Source organism: Hippoglossus stenolepis, chromosome 5 (genome assembly GCF_022539355.2).
Source record: "Hippoglossus stenolepis isolate QCI-W04-F060 chromosome 5, HSTE1.2, whole genome shotgun sequence".
NCBI classification, from domain to species: domain Eukaryota; kingdom Metazoa; phylum Chordata; class Actinopteri; order Pleuronectiformes; family Pleuronectidae; genus Hippoglossus; species Hippoglossus stenolepis.
Window position 1 is genome coordinate 28446790 of NC_061487.1, and position 16826 is coordinate 28463615.

Consider the following 16826-nt stretch of genomic DNA (forward strand, 5'->3'; position numbering starts at 1 on the left):
GATCATAAAAGAAAAGACTTCACATTCACAATGGAACATGTTTGTGTCGCCATCACCACAGTTCATATCAGTTATTGATCAAAGTGTCGTTTTTATTCCTTTTAAAACTTTTCAAAGTTACATTTTAAATTCAAAAATCAACAGTTCAATAATTTAAATTCATTATCAAAGTTTTAAATATACAAACATTAAATCCCCTGAACATCTTCCATTAAACCAGGAGGATTTCTTCGTTTATTATAATTATATTCATTGATTAATTATAAAAACTTTTTGGGTTTAATGTGAAGGACAAGTTCACTTTTTTTGTCACATTGGGTGATATGAACTAATAGAGTTTATTATAGATATTATATAATATATATCATATGTGTTTACTGGCTCCATGTGTGGAATCACACAAAGAACCAGAACGATCACAACATTCACAAACTTTCATTAAACGTGTGCATGAGACTGGTTTTAACGAGACTTAAATATGTGAACTTGCCCTTTGAACTTATAATAAGTGAATAATGTAGAACTAAAAGTTTCCTGCAGCTGAGGTGATGAACTACAGTGAACAGCTGTTTATCAGTCACTCAACAACGTGACGGATCATGAGTCACCTGACGTCTGTTCTACCAAGTGAGTTCAACATGTCCAGGAGGTCTGTCGGTTATCCAGCTGAACCTCACCTAACAATCACAGGCTAAGTGGTCACATGACGCTAGTTATCAACTCGCTAAGTCCACTCAGGTTTTCTTTCTCTCGATATGAGGGGGGGGGGGTTCCTGCACCAATCACAGACATGCACAGTTTGACTGACAGCAGAGCCTCAGATTTCACACCGAGGATCAAACTGTTGTATCATAAAAATCAGAGGAGAACAAACATCCAGAATAAAAGAGCCAGATCCAGCTGCTAAATGAAGGAAGAACAGCTGGTAAAACATCTGGACTGTGTGAAGACGTTATTAATGTGCTAAATGTAGATTGAGCTTCTCTGCATCAGCCACAGTGAACAGGAAACAAGTGGAGCAGATGCAGTCTGTGGTACTGGGAGCACTTTACGGGTCAGGCTGGTTCTGTTGGGCTCCAGCAGCTGACAGAGGTTCATCCTCTGAGGAGAGTCTAGATCTTTCAGAAGCTCATCAGAGGAGCTCAAAGGATCTTGTGGGTCTCTGAAGACCCTGGTCCTCCTCAGAGACTCGAACCATCCACACCAGCTCCACGGATCCTCTAAGAACATGATGTCATGGTTCAAAGGAAGGGAGTGGTCAGTGGGCGGAGCTTTAGACTGTTTGATCTCTTATCTCCAACTTCACCTGGAGCAGGTCAGCTGTTCAGCGTAAGTTACCATGGTGATTTACCTGATAACAAGGGAACGAGCTTCGTAGGACTGAAAACTCTGAATTAAACCTGAAGTTAACCTGATGACCACAAATCCTGCTTCGTAGTTCAGGCCTCAGGTCAATCTGAGTCGTGTCTCCTCTCTGTTAGCTCAGTGTTTGGTCTCCACCACCTCAGGAGGGAAACATCAGACTCAGCAGCTCTAAAGGCTGTTAACAGATGTTTCTCTGAGAACAGCTGTGAAGCTGAGGGGAGGTCTTCCTGTTTTCATTTCCTATGCCAGTATAAAAATATCCAATAAAGCTGCTTCACATATATATTTCATTATTTTTTACATTTTATCCCTTTAACTGCACTTTATGAATGAGTTTAAATTCTTCATGCTCACGATGAGTGAGCACACGGTGTCAGAGGTGTGTCTGTGTGTCCTCAGGACGGGGGTAGGACTGTAATCCCGTCCATGTCCAGCTCCACTGTGTGAACACTGAAGTCTCCCAGACCCTGAAACAAACCAGTTATCATGAGCATGAGAGTGAAGCTCAAAGTTCAGAGTTTTACTGCGGACACCAAAACACAAACAGGAAATCAAAGTTTCCACAGAAATGATGGCGTCTTTCCCAGTTCAATGAAATGAAATCGTGTAGTATGGACTGGTTGGATTGTGTGGATAGAGAGCCGGTGATGTGGGGGTTAGTTCTCCCATGAGCAGATCGGAGTTTATCTGCTCTGCTGTTGAGTTTCTTTTCTTGTATGAATATTTGTAAATCTGACATATTATAAAAACTGATGTAATAAATCAAAGTAGTGAAATCTTCTTCTTACCGGTGTGTTGTTGAGGACCTGCAGCACCGCCTGCCGCTGCTCAGGCTCCTGGGTCAGCAAGTAGAGGAATCCACCGCCCCCGGCACCGGCCAGACTCTGACCCAGGACCAGCGGCCTCAGAGCCTCCATCATGATCCTCACAGAGGCCGGTTCACAACCAGGAGCCATCAGCTTCTTCTGCTGCCACGAGCGGGTCAGACACCGACCCAGTCTGGACAGAGAGCCTGCAGGGGGGGGGTGTTCAGTGTGTTCAGTGTGTGTTCAGTGTGTGTTCAGTGTGTGTTCAGTGTGTGTTCAGTGTGTGTTCAGTGTGTGTTCAGTGTATGAACAGTGTGTGTTCAGTGTGTGTTCAGTGTGTGTTCAGTGTGTGTGTGTGAACAGTGTGTGTTCAGTCTCACCCTCTGAACAGGCTCTGGCACATTCCTCTGAATTGGCCACGAGCTCCCGGGCGTTCTGGACCATTGAGGGAAGACGACTGTACCAGCTACGAACCACATCCTACAGACAGATCCACATCATCATCACCATCACCATCATCACCATCACCATCATCATCATCACACCATCATCATCATCACCATCATCACCATCATCATCATCATCACCATCATCACCATCATCATCACCATCATCACCATCATCATCATCATCATCACCATCATCATCACCATCATCACCATCATCATCATCACCATCATCATCATCACCATCACCATCATCACCATCATCATCATCATCACCATCATCATCACCATCATCATCATCACCATCATCATCATCACCATCATCATCACCATCATCATCACCATCATCATCATCACCATCATCATCATCATCATCATCATCATCATCATCATCATCATCATCATCATCACCATCATCACCATCATCATCATCATCACCATCATCACCATCATCATCACCATCATCACCATCATCATCACCATCATCACCATCACCATCATCATCATCACCATCACCATCATCACCATCATCATCATCATCACCATCATCATCACCATCATCATCACCATCATCACCATCATCATCACCATCACATCATCATCACCATCATCACCATCATCATCACATCATCCCATCATCACCATCACCATCATCACCATCATCATCACCATCACCATCATATCACCATCATCATCATCATCATCATGATGTCAGTCTAGCTCCATCCTCACATTACAGTATCTGTCACTATATATTAAGTATAGTGTATATTCTATCTGTACAGGAGAATAGAGCCTGTCTGGTTCCACAGATCCTCCTTCTCTCTCTGAGCAGAACCCAGGTCAGGTTATAGATAGAGGACCAACAGGACATTGTAGTGTCTTCACTCAGGGACAAGAGAAGAAGGTTGTTGACACAGACTGAACAGACCAACACAAACCTGCAGCAGGTTTCGAGCCAGGCGGGTTTTTCCCGTATACACCAGCAGGAGGCGCTGCTCCAGAGCAACCAAGAAGTCATCTGGAGGACTCAGACGTTCCACCTCCACCTGCAGGGGCAGAGATGTTCTGGAACGACCCACCTTTACTCCACCCACCAGACCTCCCACCTGATCCTGCCAACCTCCTCCTGCAGAGGAGGAGGGAGAAGAAGAAGAACAACAAAAGAGAGGAAGAAGGATTAAAAACAAAGGAGGAGGAAGAAGAGGAAGAAGAAGAAGAGCAAGAAGGAGTAAGAGGAGAAGGAGAAGAAGAGCGTACAGTAAATAGACTGCAGCTGCTGAACGAGTGCAGAGTTTCTGTGTCAGAGCTTCAGACCTGTGGTGAGAATCTGCTCCAGGTACAGGATGGCGTGGATGAGGCAGTCTGTGTCGTAGGTTCGACCGGTGCATCGGTAGACAGCAGCCAACAGCGCCCCCGCCAGGATACTGCTGGTACCTGCAGGACAACAACACGTCACACCTCTGTTGAGAAGATCTGCGCTGAACACTGAAAATACTTCAGCCAGACGTGAAACATGAATATCAACATTATTTAATGAGGTGATGATTTATAGGACATTAGACTCAGATTAAATTCACAAAAAGTTTAAAAAAACGTTAAACTGGCGCAAAAGTATAAAGACTTTAGACTTTATAAATAAAATGTCATTTGTCTTTACACATATTCAATATTTTTGCCCTGGTGGATGTGTGTGGTTCCTCATTTTATTCAAACGTTCTCTCACCCAGTCCAGATCCGGTGGGCAGCGCCGACCAGCTGTGGAGCTCCACCCCTCCCCCCCACCTCTGCATCAGCTGATCCCCCAGAGAATGCTGGGAGGTGAGAGACACCAGGCTGCTGCACACACACACCGCCTTCAGTAGGGCTCCTGTGACACACACACACACACACACACACACACACACACACACACACACACACACACACACACACACACACACACACACACACACACACACACACACACACACACACACACACACACTCACACACACACACACACACACACACACACACACACACACACAGACACAGAGTTTAGACCACTGGTTCTCAACATAGGGGTCTGTTATGACTCATGGCAGATTCAGTTATGAAACCATGTGAAATGTCTCATGTGTCTTAATCTTTAACAATGTTTTATTTTTGTTCCTTAGTGTTCAGCAGTGACATGTCTCTCACTCACAAGACAAAGGTTTGAACCTGCAGCTGGTAGCAGAGTTTGAGTTGGATTGATAAACCTGAGTTTGCCTCTTACCGGGAGCGTGGGGCTGACAGTAGTCCCTCAAGTCATCCAGGCTGTCGCACACTGTTTCCGTGGAAACCTCACTTTCCCTCCCCCCGGTGTGGCTGACCAGCAGGAGGCGGGGCTCTGCGATGCGACGGGCTCTGGCACCGATGGGGCGTTTCCCATCGACCCTCACCGCAGCGTTGGTCACAGAGCCGCCGTGCTCGAAGGCGATGGGAGGAGTGTCACTCCACCCGCCTGAAACACAAAAAGTTCACAGCAGATTCATAACCCCACTTTCCTCCCAACACAGAGGAGAGGTCAGAGGTCAAAGTAAAATCAGTTCCTCTGGACTCACCTGCCAAGTCCAGTCTGGCCGGACACTCCACTTCATGCCACTCATCAAGGGGCGGGACTTCACCCTGACCAATAGAGATGAACCTCTGCGATGACATCACAGCCTGTCGTAGCAGCACCTGACCCGCGCCCTCGTAGTGCCGCGCCGCACGAACCAGCAGGTCCGGCCTGAAGGGGGCAGTCACAGGTTAGAATCAACCAATGACACATAAACAGTAAATCAAATCAAGAGTGACACTCACCTACTCAGCCAATCAACTCTCTGTTTAGCCAGGGCGTGGACTCCGACCCTCAGGTTACCCTCCTCCAACAGGAAGTAGGCGGGGCTCCAGGCCTCATTAGCAGCAGGTCCACTCCTCAGACCTCCCCTCCCCCCCGCCATACACACCAACACATCAGCGATACAGGAGAGACAGCGAGCAGCCACGCCCAGCTCTGCCCCAGGCTCCACCCCCTGCTCCCTGCAACCTCCTGCGACTGAAGAAAGAGGAAAAACAAGAGGAAGTTCCTCCCACCTGATGTCAACTCTCCCATCCACCCCCCCGACCCCCGTGACTCACTATTGTCCAGGGTCTCCAGGAGCGCCCCCTGCTGGCCTCCCAGCACCGCTGCCTTGAAGCAAGGCAGCAGGCAGACGTCTGTCTGACTCATCAGGGCGTCAAACACTCTCCGCCTCCCGGCCAGGAACAGTAACTCCTCCCTCCAATGCAGCTCCGCCTCCTGGCGGGTGAGTGACAGCACTTCCTTTAACGACAGCCTCCATGCCTCCCTCCACCAGCGCAGGCTGCCGTCTCCCCCCAGCAGCCAGCCAACACCTCCCTCCAGACCCACAGCTCCCCCTCTGGGGTGGAGCACCGGGAAGAGACGAGCCTCCAGGAGGGAGCGCTGCCCTCCTCTGACCCATAACTCCTCCGGCCTGAGGAGAGAGGAGGAGAGGAGAGGAGAGGAGAGGAGAGGAGGAGAGGAGGGGAGGAGGAGAGGAGAGGGGAGAGGAGAGGGGAGGAGAGGAGAGGAGAGGAGAGGAGAGGGGAGAGAGGGGAGGAGAGGAGAGGAGAGGAGAGGGAGAGGAGAGAGGAGAGGAGAGGAGAGGAGAGAGGAGAGGAGAGAGGAGAGAGGGAGAGGAGAGGAGAGGAGAGGAGAGAGAGGAGAGGAGGAGAGGAGGAGAGGAGAGGGAGAGGAGAGGAGAGGAGGAGAGGAGAGGGAGAGGAGAGGAGAGGAGAGAAGAGAGGAGGAGGGAGAGGAGAGGAGAGGAGAGGAGAGGAGAGGAGGAGAGAGGAGAGGAGGAGAGAGGAGAGGAGGAGAGGGAGAGGAGGAGCAATAAGAGGACAACCTGAAAACATCTCGCCTCCAGTCAGTGTCCCCAGCGACGTGGAGACGTAATAAAAACAAACTTTACAGTAAAGATAAAGAGAAAGTAATGAGACTCATTTTCAAGAATCTTACTGTGTTCCTGTCCTGTTGAAGAAGTCGCTCCATCTCTGGTTGAGGAAGGAGGCGTCGCTGTCATCAGAGGAGACCTGAGGAGGAGGAGGAGGAGACTGATTTACATCTGGTTACAAAGTGAAAGAAAAAGATAGAAGGGACATTTGAGTTTCATATTAGATGTTTTTTACCTCCAGGTCGTCCTGCGCTCCCATCACTGTGTAGACGTTCAGCTTTAACTCCCCCAGCTCGATGCGATGTCCCTGGATGATGATGTCATTGGTCATTTTCAGCTGCCTGACGCAGCGTGACGTCGACAGCTCGAGACCCGACAGTAAACAACCTGAGGGGACGTCCAGAGGACCCTGGTGCAGAGGTCAGAGGTCACAACACTGAAACATGAACTGTTAATCTGTAGAAACAGATTCTTCTTGTAATAAACAGAATCGGTGGCGAGGGACAAGACTTTGGGTCCGGAAGCTTCTGGTTTCTGTTTCTAGTTTGACTAATCACGTTTGAGCAGGGCCGCCGCAGGTAAACAGTCATAAGCTCTCTGTTGGTTAACGTCTTTGCATTTATATGCAGTTAGTTGTTAATGGAGATGAACACTGAACAGACGACAGAGGTTTGGGCCCAGATTAAAACTCTTTCCACCAGAGGCCCCAAAATATCGTCCGCTGTCCCAAGAAGCTAATTCATCGTCAGGCGATGTTGATGTTGAGCGCCTCACCTGTAGGTGGCAGTGCTGCACCACTGCTCCGGTCGCCACAGCAACGTCTGCCTCCAGAACGCTGTTGATCACCCGACCTCCGTCACTGAGCCCTCTCTCTCTCTGAGGGGAAACAGGAAGTCGTGCAGCGTTAGTGAAACTCAGTGAGGACGCTTGTATGAGGACACAGAGGAACAGGGTGAGTCACCTGGATGTGAGACAGCGTGTTCCTGTCCGTCCAATCACAGGTCAGTCGCTCCACGTGCTGCTTTCCAGACAGAGTCAGGTAGTCGTAGCGACCGCCGGGGACGTAGACTGTGAGGGCGAGAGCGAAACACGTCGTACAGGTGGTTAAGCTAGGTCCCCCTGTTCCTAGTCTTCAAGCTAAGCTAAGCTAAGCTAGCAGTTCCACCTGTTCCTAGTCTTCAAGCTAAGCTAAACTAAGCTAGCAGTTCCACCTGTTCCTAGTCTTCAAACTAAGCTAAGCTAAGCTAGCAGTTCCCCCTGTTCCTAGTCTTCAAGCTAAGCTAAGCTAAGCTAGCAGTTCCACCTGTTCCTAGTCTTCAAGCTAAGCTAGGTTCTAGCAGTCTAGCTAGCTGGAGTTCCCCTGTTCCTAGTCTTCAGCTGCTGAGCTAGCAGTTCCACCTGTTCCTAGTCTTCAAGCTAAGCTAAGCTAGCAGTTCCACCTGTTCCTAGTCTTCAAGCTAAGCTAAGCTAAGATAGCAGTTCCACCTGTTCCTAGTCTTCAAGCTAAGCTAAGCTAAGATAGCAGTTCCACCTGTTCCTAGTCTTCAAGCTAAGCTAAGCTAGAGAGACAGACTGACAGAGAGACAGGTTCACAGAGAGACAGAGAGACAGAGACAGACAGGTTCACCCACCCAGTCTGAGCGGAGTCCCTCTTAGGATCCTCCACAGCTCCGTCCTGCCACCCCTCACCATCGCCCCCTGTGGTCCAACAACAGAACTGCAGCCGGCTCTCTCCTCACTCACAAACTGATCCTGAGTCAGATCTGAGCAGAGACACTTCAGGACGTCCAGGAAGAGAGAGATCTGAGGAACGAGACAGACGGATGAAACAAGAGCTTCCACGTCACACTTCTGACGTGAGATACGTGAGTTTAACTGTTCGTCCAACACGAACTGAGAAAGTGAAAGAGGAACAGAGAGTTAGTGAACAGGGCTGATTGGACTGACCCACAGGTGGGGGGGTCTTAAAGAGACAGGAGCTACAACCAAGAGTTTGAGACAGAGGCTGAAAAGAGGAGCTGCAGCGCTGGACAGTCTGAGGAGAGTGATTCTGAACATTAGCGCATGAAAACATTTCAGTCATAACACTGATTAAAATGACCAACCTGACCATAAACAGAGTGTTTCTACTTCAGTACACCTATTGTACCTGCAGGGGCGGAGCTCCAGAGTCCAGGCCCAGGTACGTGCAGCCATCTAGGGGAGGAGTGACGTGAGTCTGCAACAACTTCTCTGACACAGACCTGCTGAAGAAGACCGGACCTGACACCTGCAGACCAGCAGACAGACCAGCAGACAGACCTCATCAGTCTGGATTCATTACTGGTTAGAATAACCTTCAAACATCAGCCTGAATCCAACCTTTAGAAGCTTTTACACATTTTAAATAAGATTTGAACCTTTCCCTTCTCCACGTAGTGTTAATGAGCCGTGGACTCACTCGCTCCCTCTGACAGACACAGAGCAGGGATTTAGTTTCAGGTGCTGAATGAAAAATTGCACTTGAAGCACAAAACAGCAACTTTTCCCGATTGTGTTTTTTGAAGGAAATGACCCTTTAAGAGAGTGAATATCAAAACCTCAGCTTTCAGTAACTTAAAAAAATTACTCTATTAGTCAAACTATTAGTCAGATTTTCTTAGTCAGCACAGGAGAGGACGCACCAGTGGGACTTTCCCATCAGGCATCAGAGCTTGTTCAATCTGCTCCTTTGTTCCCTTGTAGATGATGTCTCTGACTTGACCCTGGGAGACGAAACAAACGCTCCTTCAGTCACACTCTGGATACAGTTTGTTGATGCTAAAAATCTTTAAATTATGATTAAATGTTTTAACAATGTTAAAGAATATTTAACTTTCACACAAAATCATCGAGTAATTTAACAGACATTAGTTTAAATAAAGTGAGCACCTGTTGGTCGGACAGGTAGACTCCGTGATTGGCTGCATAGGAGATGTCCCCTGGTAACGCCAAAACCCGAACACCAGAGAAGCCCTGCCAGGAAAGAGCTAACACACACACGCACACGCACACACACACACACACAGTATTACTTTGACTGTCACTCGTGGGCTGATTAAGGCGGAGGCCAGTTTGGAGACGATGATTGAACAAACACATCAGACATCCTGGAAGAACTGGAATTACTTGTAGTTGTTGTTTCTGCCAAACAGTGAAGTTACAGGATGAAGGTTCACAGCCTCTCCCTCTGCTCCCGAGTGTTATGTCACTTTGACTTTTCATTTTATCCTATTAAAAATTTGCCTGAAAATTTGTACGAATTACCACATCAATTCTTGAATTATGGTCAAAGAGTAACTTTGACCTCGAACCACCAAAAGTCCAGGTGAATGTTTGAGCCAAATTTGAAAACTTCTCTCAGGTTTTCCTGAGATATGGAAACTTGTAAATGAATTTCTAACACAACAATTCAAGTCAATATAGTTTGTTCAGCCCTGAAACGCAGATAAACAATTAGCGTCAAAGGCTTTAGAAGAGCCTCGATTCACGCAAGAAAAAAACAGAAACAGGAAACAATAACAGAAAAAGGAAAGAAGTGTTTTTAACAGCCTCTGTATAAATAAGTTGGTTTCTAGAAGCCAAACTAATGAAGAGTAAGAAGTTAGTCAGCGGTGATTCCCTGTACTTCTCTGTACACTAACCAAAGTCAGGAGGGATTGAGAGAATCATGTCAGTGCTGCAGACCCAAACACCAGGAGGGGAACCAGGACAGATCTGAGACAAAAACACAAAATCAACAGTCTGTGTAAACTACAGTGGCCCCAACAAACAACCGTGTGGAACACCACATGTAACACAATTATCTCCATTTCAAGATTTGAAGCTGTCAGGTAGTATATTTTCACTATTCAGTGTCGTTGGTGGTTGATTTTTATCATCGTAATGTAAAATGTGAAGTTCTGTGTGAAATAAACGATGAAGACTGAGGCAGACCTTGGTACTGAGACACTCCAGCAGCAGGTCCAGACAGCAGACCGGAGCCTGGACCTTCTGATCCGGTTCCTCTCGAGGTAACCAGCAGAACGCTCTGCTGCAGGAGCTCCAGGGGAAATCTCTACCCTGCAGGATATAAACACGTTAGCACCGAAAAATACAAATCAAACTAGAGAAACACAAATACTGCCACTGGACTGGACTCACTGTGTGGAGGATGAGGATGTGAGCATCATCCAGGACGTCAGCTGTCACCACCTGAGGAAATAAAACTTCTTTATTCAAGATGAAACAGTTCATTATAGGGATTACTGCAGCCAATCCTGTCAGGAGCTGATACAGGTTTTCCTAAGGGCTTTGTGCTGTTGCATGTCGACGTCACAAATGGTCCACGTGCTGATAAAGATGTGGACTACCTGGCCCTTAAAGAACTCCTCCACTGTGAGAACTCAGAGGACCCAGAAGTCGCTCTCACTGTTTTACCAGAAGGCTTCGACGGAGAAATCCTGTAAGAGGCCGTCATCCATTCATATGTTCATATGCACTGATTGGATTTTTAATATATTCTATTAATGCACCGAAAACTTGACAAATGTCCAGGCAGCAAACAGATATTTTCAAATTTTAATTTGAAGTTAAAACACAACAGGTTTTTTATATTAACGCTATAAACTTTACAGGTTCTAACTGTTGAGGTGTTTTTGACCATCCTCACACATTACAGTATATGTCACTATATATTATGTATAGTGTATATTCTATCTGTACAGGAGAATAGAGCCTGTCTGGTTCCACAGATCCTCCTTCTCTCTCTGAGCAGAACCAAGGTCAGGTTATAGATAAAGGACCAACAGGACATTGTAGTGTCTTCACTCAGGGACGTTCAGATCTAACTCAGAGGCTCCAGACAGAGACACCGACTCTTTGTGTGTTTCACCAGACGTGAGGACACAATGTGATTCATGAACACACACTTTACACTGAACTGTCCAATAGGATGCAAGCACCTCCATGTAACAGAGAGAGGGACCTTCATGGGTGACGCAGGGTGAGGGAGATATACTGGGAGGCTGTGGGAGACATCTTCAGACTTGGTGGAGACAGTTGCTCATGTTGCTCTGTTAGTGTTTGTATGTTGTTTCACTTCCTGGTTTCCTTGATGCATCAAGTCTACATTCAAACCTTCAGCTGCTGCCTGAGTTCTCCTTTCACCAGCTGCCAGGAAACTTCCAGAACAAATTTGCGTCACGAGAAGGATCTCAACACAGCAAACATACGGTAAGTTGCAAATCTAAAGTTATTCTTTTAATTTGCCGTACAGTGTCAGACCTTGACGAGATCATAAAGACAACTTCCATAACACTAACTAGTTCAAACCAAACTGATCAGAAACACTTGAACATCAGTCAGATAAGAACGACCTGAAATGACAGAAACATCTTTAACAAACATTTATTTAATGTCTACTTAGATTTTTGTTTTTGTGTTGTATCCCATCTGCTAACATGGAGGAGGCGGAGTTAATGACCTTTACTGCAGCCAGCCTCCAGGGGGCGATAGAGATGCTTTGGCTTCACAGTTAGGAGCTTTTATGTCGTCTTTCTTTATTTACAGTCATTGCACAAGTGTAACATCATAAAGGTCCCAGACTCACAGTGTGTCCGGCTCTGTTGCTCAGATGTTCAGCAGCGACCAGCAGAGCGTTCAGGGTGGCCCCCCCGCTGCCCAGCGGCTCCTGGCGGTCCTGCACGGTCAAAACCAACGCACCCTCATAGAGAGAGCCACACTGCTGCCGCAACTCCAGCTCTGTGACACACACACACACACAATTATAGGAGGTGTGAAGTGGTTTCATATATTTCTACAACTACGTCACTGATACTGATGAGGAGGAGGAGGAGGAGGAGGAGCACCTCTCTGGAAGGAGTACACAGTGTCTTTGTGCTGGCAGGTCAGGACCACCACCGTCCACCTCAACCTGCTGCTCCACATCTCGTCTGTCTTCTCTCAGCTCGGCAGTGTTCCACTGAAAAGTGTCCCCACCTCAGAGACTGTTTCCTCCGTCCCCTCAGGTCATGACTGAGCACTGTCACATGGTTACAGTTAGAAACACAACACAGACACACACACGCAGAGAGACACACAGACACAGAGACTCACACACACAGAGACTCACTCACACACACACACACAGAGACTCACACACACATGCACGTCTCTATATAGTTATGAGGACGCTCATTGACATAATACATTCCCTAGCCCCAACCAAACAACCTGAATAACCCAACCCTAACTATAACCATAACCCAACCCTAACTATAACCATAACCCAACCCTAACTGTAACCTAACCATAACCTAACCCTAACTATTACTTAACTATAACCCAACCCTAACTATAACCATAACCCAACCTTAACTATAACCCAACCCTAACTGTAACCTAACCATAACCTAACCTAACTATTACTTAACTATAACCCAACCCTAACTATTATTAACTATAACCCAACCCTAACTGTAACCCAACCTTAACTATAACCTAACCCTAACTGTAACTATAAACTAACTCTGATCTTTGTGAGGACCAGACTAAATGTCCTCATAACTATAGATACACACATACAAAGAGATACACGCACGCGCAGCACCGACCTGTGTTGACTCGCTGTCCGTCGGTAACTGACCGTTAGAATCAAACACACCGGATGTAAACACGGACCACACCGGCTGCCGTAGGCTGTAGAAACGGTAGCGTTTGATTGTAATGCCGGGACCTCCGGGTGGGGCGGTGACAGAGTTCCTCTGACGGCTCTCGGAAGTTCAAGTGTTTGGTTTTAATTCGTTGTTTGATCAAACAGGTTAAGACGTCACGGCAGGAAACAGTTCGGCTCCTGGGAGGAAGTGAAGTGTCCTCCATCTTTATTTAGTCTTTGTTCCAGAAAGCCTGGTGAATGATTTACTCTTTAAATCAACACTTCTCCCTATGAAGATATAAATGCTGCTCCGGGAACAGACACACTGTGCACGTGAATATATTCCTGCTTAAAGGACGTGATCAACACAACAGACACCAGCAACTTAAAAACATAAAAAGTGTTTAATGACCTATTTAAAGGGAATTCAGCAGAAAAGTATATACAGATGTACAGTGAAGTGCCTGCGAGCCTGAGCAGCAGACAGCTTCATCGTCTCAGGCGTCATCCTCCTCATCGTCAGCTGGCAGCGGCCTGGACCTGCACAACACAACACTGTCACTTCACAGGAGCTTTTCTTTACACAACATGGTTACAGGAGATTTCTGCTAAATTCATAACGATCGACCTTTTCAGTTACATCTTTTTTAAAGAGACACATTCTGTTCATGTTGATCGTTTGAATTAGTGTTGTTACTGTGAAATGTTTTCATGCTCTAACGTTCAGAATCACGTTCCTCAGACCGTCCATCGCTGCAGCTCCTCTTTTCAGCCTCTGTCTGAGACACTTGGTTTTAGCTCCTGTCTCTTTAAGACCCCCTCCTGATAAAGCCCAGCCTGCTGATTGGTCAGCTGGTTCACTTTGTTGTGATTGGTCAGAGGAAATGTCAGCCTCACTTTACCTGGTTCAAGTTACCATGTTCAAACTCAACATTCTACAGTTTCCAGGTTGAACGACATGTTTCCTCTGAACGTGTCGACGAGCTTCGAGGTACCTCGTCTCATTTGGGGGGGGGTGTCAGAGGTGTCGTCCAATCAGCAGCGACGTGTAAATAAACTGTCGTTTCAAAAAGACTGACACTAAAGATTTTAAAGTTCTCTACAGATGCAGCAGCTGCCACATTGAGCAGATTTCATAAAACACATTTAATCTCATGTACCTGAGGTTTCGTCCACAAGAACCATGACGACCTTCTCAGCTGCTGTAGTGCAACGCTTGTGTAACACAACAGTGTTCAATAGACAAACAGTTGTGTTTAAATAATCGTTTGTCAGGAGGAGAGTCAGACTGCGTGAATAACGCCAATGTGTTGGACGTGACTCAGCTTTCATACAGTCCAATTCACCCGTTTCCTACAAACACGTTAAGTGTAAACTAAATGCTACGCTGTCATTAATGACATGCCTGAGACATGACAGCAAACTAGACCAGCACAGGTTTAATGAGCTGAAATCTAATATAACACAGAACATCCTCCAGAAGAAACTGTGCAGAGTAAACGGCTCAACGTGCACAAATGTAGAAAAGATCTTCACTGGTTTCACAGAAGAAAACATGAGACAAAGCACTGGAGATACAAACCACGTGAACTGGTCCAGACTCCGCTGCCGCGGTTTGTGAAGAGGAGCCCAAACCGGTCTTTTAGTACTGAGGTGTTACTGTGCATCGCGTTTCTGAATCAAGTTTCCACTTGGAGGATAAAACTAATTTATAGACTTTTCTAAATAACGTTGAGCATTTCTGTTGTTGGTCATTTTTCCTAAATGATAGAAAGTCTCAGGTTCTCCTGTTGGTTGTTCAGAAGCAGCCGAGCCTCAGTCTACTCATCAAGTTTATTCATCTCTCAGGTACAAGTCAACCAACGGTTCCAGGACCAGACCTCTGAGCTGCAGTTAATCAACAACTTCAGTTTTAACAACGCGACCTGATAAGAAACATACTTCCTGTTGGCCTTGGACATCCCGCTGCCTCCGGCCTCCTCGTCGTCCTCAGTCTCCTGGGGTCTCTGGTTCTCCTTCTCAGGCTTCCTGGGGGGCCCACCGAAGAAGTCCCCGATGCCCTTCTGCCAGGTCGGAGTGGGGCGAGGACACACCAGGTTCCCACCGGCATATTTGCCCTTAGCTTTGAATGAAAGAACATCATCAGCTCAGCTGCGTGGTTTGGTGGAGGGGGACAGACGGTGAGTGGACACACTGACCTGGTGTGGACGACTGGCTGCTGCAGGACGACGAGTTGGTGGAACTGGAGCCCAGAGACTTCCTCGGAGCTGAAGCTGCAACAGCTGAAAAGCAGAGGAACCGAACCAGCAAACATTATGAATAATAGATCTTATGAGGCCTGACGGCAGCAGGCGGAGAGCAGATATGACGTCACCAACAGGAAACAGAATCAATATCACTGTAGGAACATTTGTTGAGATGTTAAATTTCACTTTTTATTGAATGGAGGGTTGAACAGTGGGTCTGTGTTCAGCCGAAGGCTCCACAGGACCATGTAGACGAGTTCAAACGCGTTCATCGCTTCCGGTCTCACATTTACTTTCAACGAGAAGCGAGATCATTTTTAATTATGTCATTTTTCAACGAGGTTTCGTGCAACGTCCGCATGACGCCGCACTGTGGCGCTAAAAACTGGCGCCAGTGCAGAAAAGAGTTTATTCTCCAGATGAAGTTCAGTGAAATGAATTTATCACGAGATGAAACCACAAAGACCCGGTTTGACCGAGCAGGGACTCTGCGCGTGTTCTGAACCGGGACCGGCTCCGGTTGGCGGGAGACTGATGATCGAGTTTCAGTTTCCTGTTCTCACAATAATATTCATTTCAAACCAGGTTCGTTCAGTTAACACGGTAAAAAGACGCGTTCGGACGTTTCCCATCAGCTCGTCAGTCACATTAATGTCAGACACGAGTAACTGTACCTTTCCTGTAGGAGCCGGGGACACTGTCCGCTTTAGTCCGCACCATGTTCCGTCCGCGCGGAGACCGAGACCGAGGAAGAAGAGGTTTCACCAACTAAACAGAGCTCAGTGACCAGAGGAAGATCACAGGAAGATCACAGGACGATCACAGGAAGATCAGACTGAAGACACAGAACTGATCAGACAACAGAACTAACAGGAAGTGAGAGGAGCAGAGTCCCGCGCTGGTTTAAAAAGCTCAGCAGGGGGCGGGAGACTTCTTCTTCCGGTGCCTCACTTCTGGTAGACGAGGAGCAGCGATGGCAAAACACTGCCACGCCCTGGTAGTCTGGAAGAACCACAGCATGAATCACTAATATTATTATGGATGATGGATGGATGATAGATGATGAATGATGAATGATGGATGGATGATAGATGATGAATGATGAATGATGGATGATGAATGGATGATAGATGATAGATGGATGATGGATGATGAATGATGGATGATGGATAGATGATGGATCCAGTGAAACACAAAACAGTCAAATAACATCAGAATAGTAAAGTGAAGAATAAATTAATCTGCAGTGAAAAGAAAGTCGAGTCAGCAGAACGACAAAGACACAGTCAGCTTGTGCTAATGGAGATATTAACGATAGTACAAGTACAAGATGATTGAAAGTTCGA

General features: G+C 46.9%; 2 protein-coding genes across 2 annotated transcripts; both read right to left on the reverse strand.

The window, feature by feature from the left end:
- Positions 1–1312: 1312 nt before the first annotated feature.
- On the reverse strand, positions 1313–13375 carry LOC118109868 (L-fucose kinase). Its single transcript, XM_035157309.2, has 24 exons — positions 13194–13375; positions 12450–12622; positions 12191–12342; positions 10744–10794; positions 10537–10662; positions 10245–10317; positions 9493–9590; positions 9246–9326; positions 8732–8851; positions 8214–8385; positions 7544–7650; positions 7357–7458; positions 6818–6991; positions 6648–6721; positions 5765–6120; positions 5447–5681; positions 5206–5372; positions 4878–5105; positions 4344–4487; positions 3935–4054; positions 3559–3746; positions 2552–2651; positions 2154–2377; positions 1313–1832 (listed from the first exon to the last, which is right to left on the reverse strand). The coding sequence occupies exons 2-24, from the start codon at positions 12526–12528 to the stop codon at positions 1761–1763; spliced, it is 3243 nt and encodes a 1080-aa protein (XP_035013200.2). The 5' UTR covers positions 12529–12622; positions 13194–13375; the 3' UTR covers positions 1313–1760.
- A 244-nt stretch (positions 13376–13619) lies between these two features.
- pclaf (PCNA clamp associated factor) lies at positions 13620–16403 on the reverse strand. The gene is made up of 4 exons (XM_035157310.2): positions 16155–16403; positions 15433–15516; positions 15176–15356; positions 13620–13774 (listed from the first exon to the last, which is right to left on the reverse strand). The coding sequence occupies exons 1-4, from the start codon at positions 16198–16200 to the stop codon at positions 13732–13734; spliced, it is 354 nt and encodes a 117-aa protein (XP_035013201.1). The 5' UTR covers positions 16201–16403; the 3' UTR covers positions 13620–13731.
- Between the last annotated feature and the right edge of the window lie 423 nt (positions 16404–16826).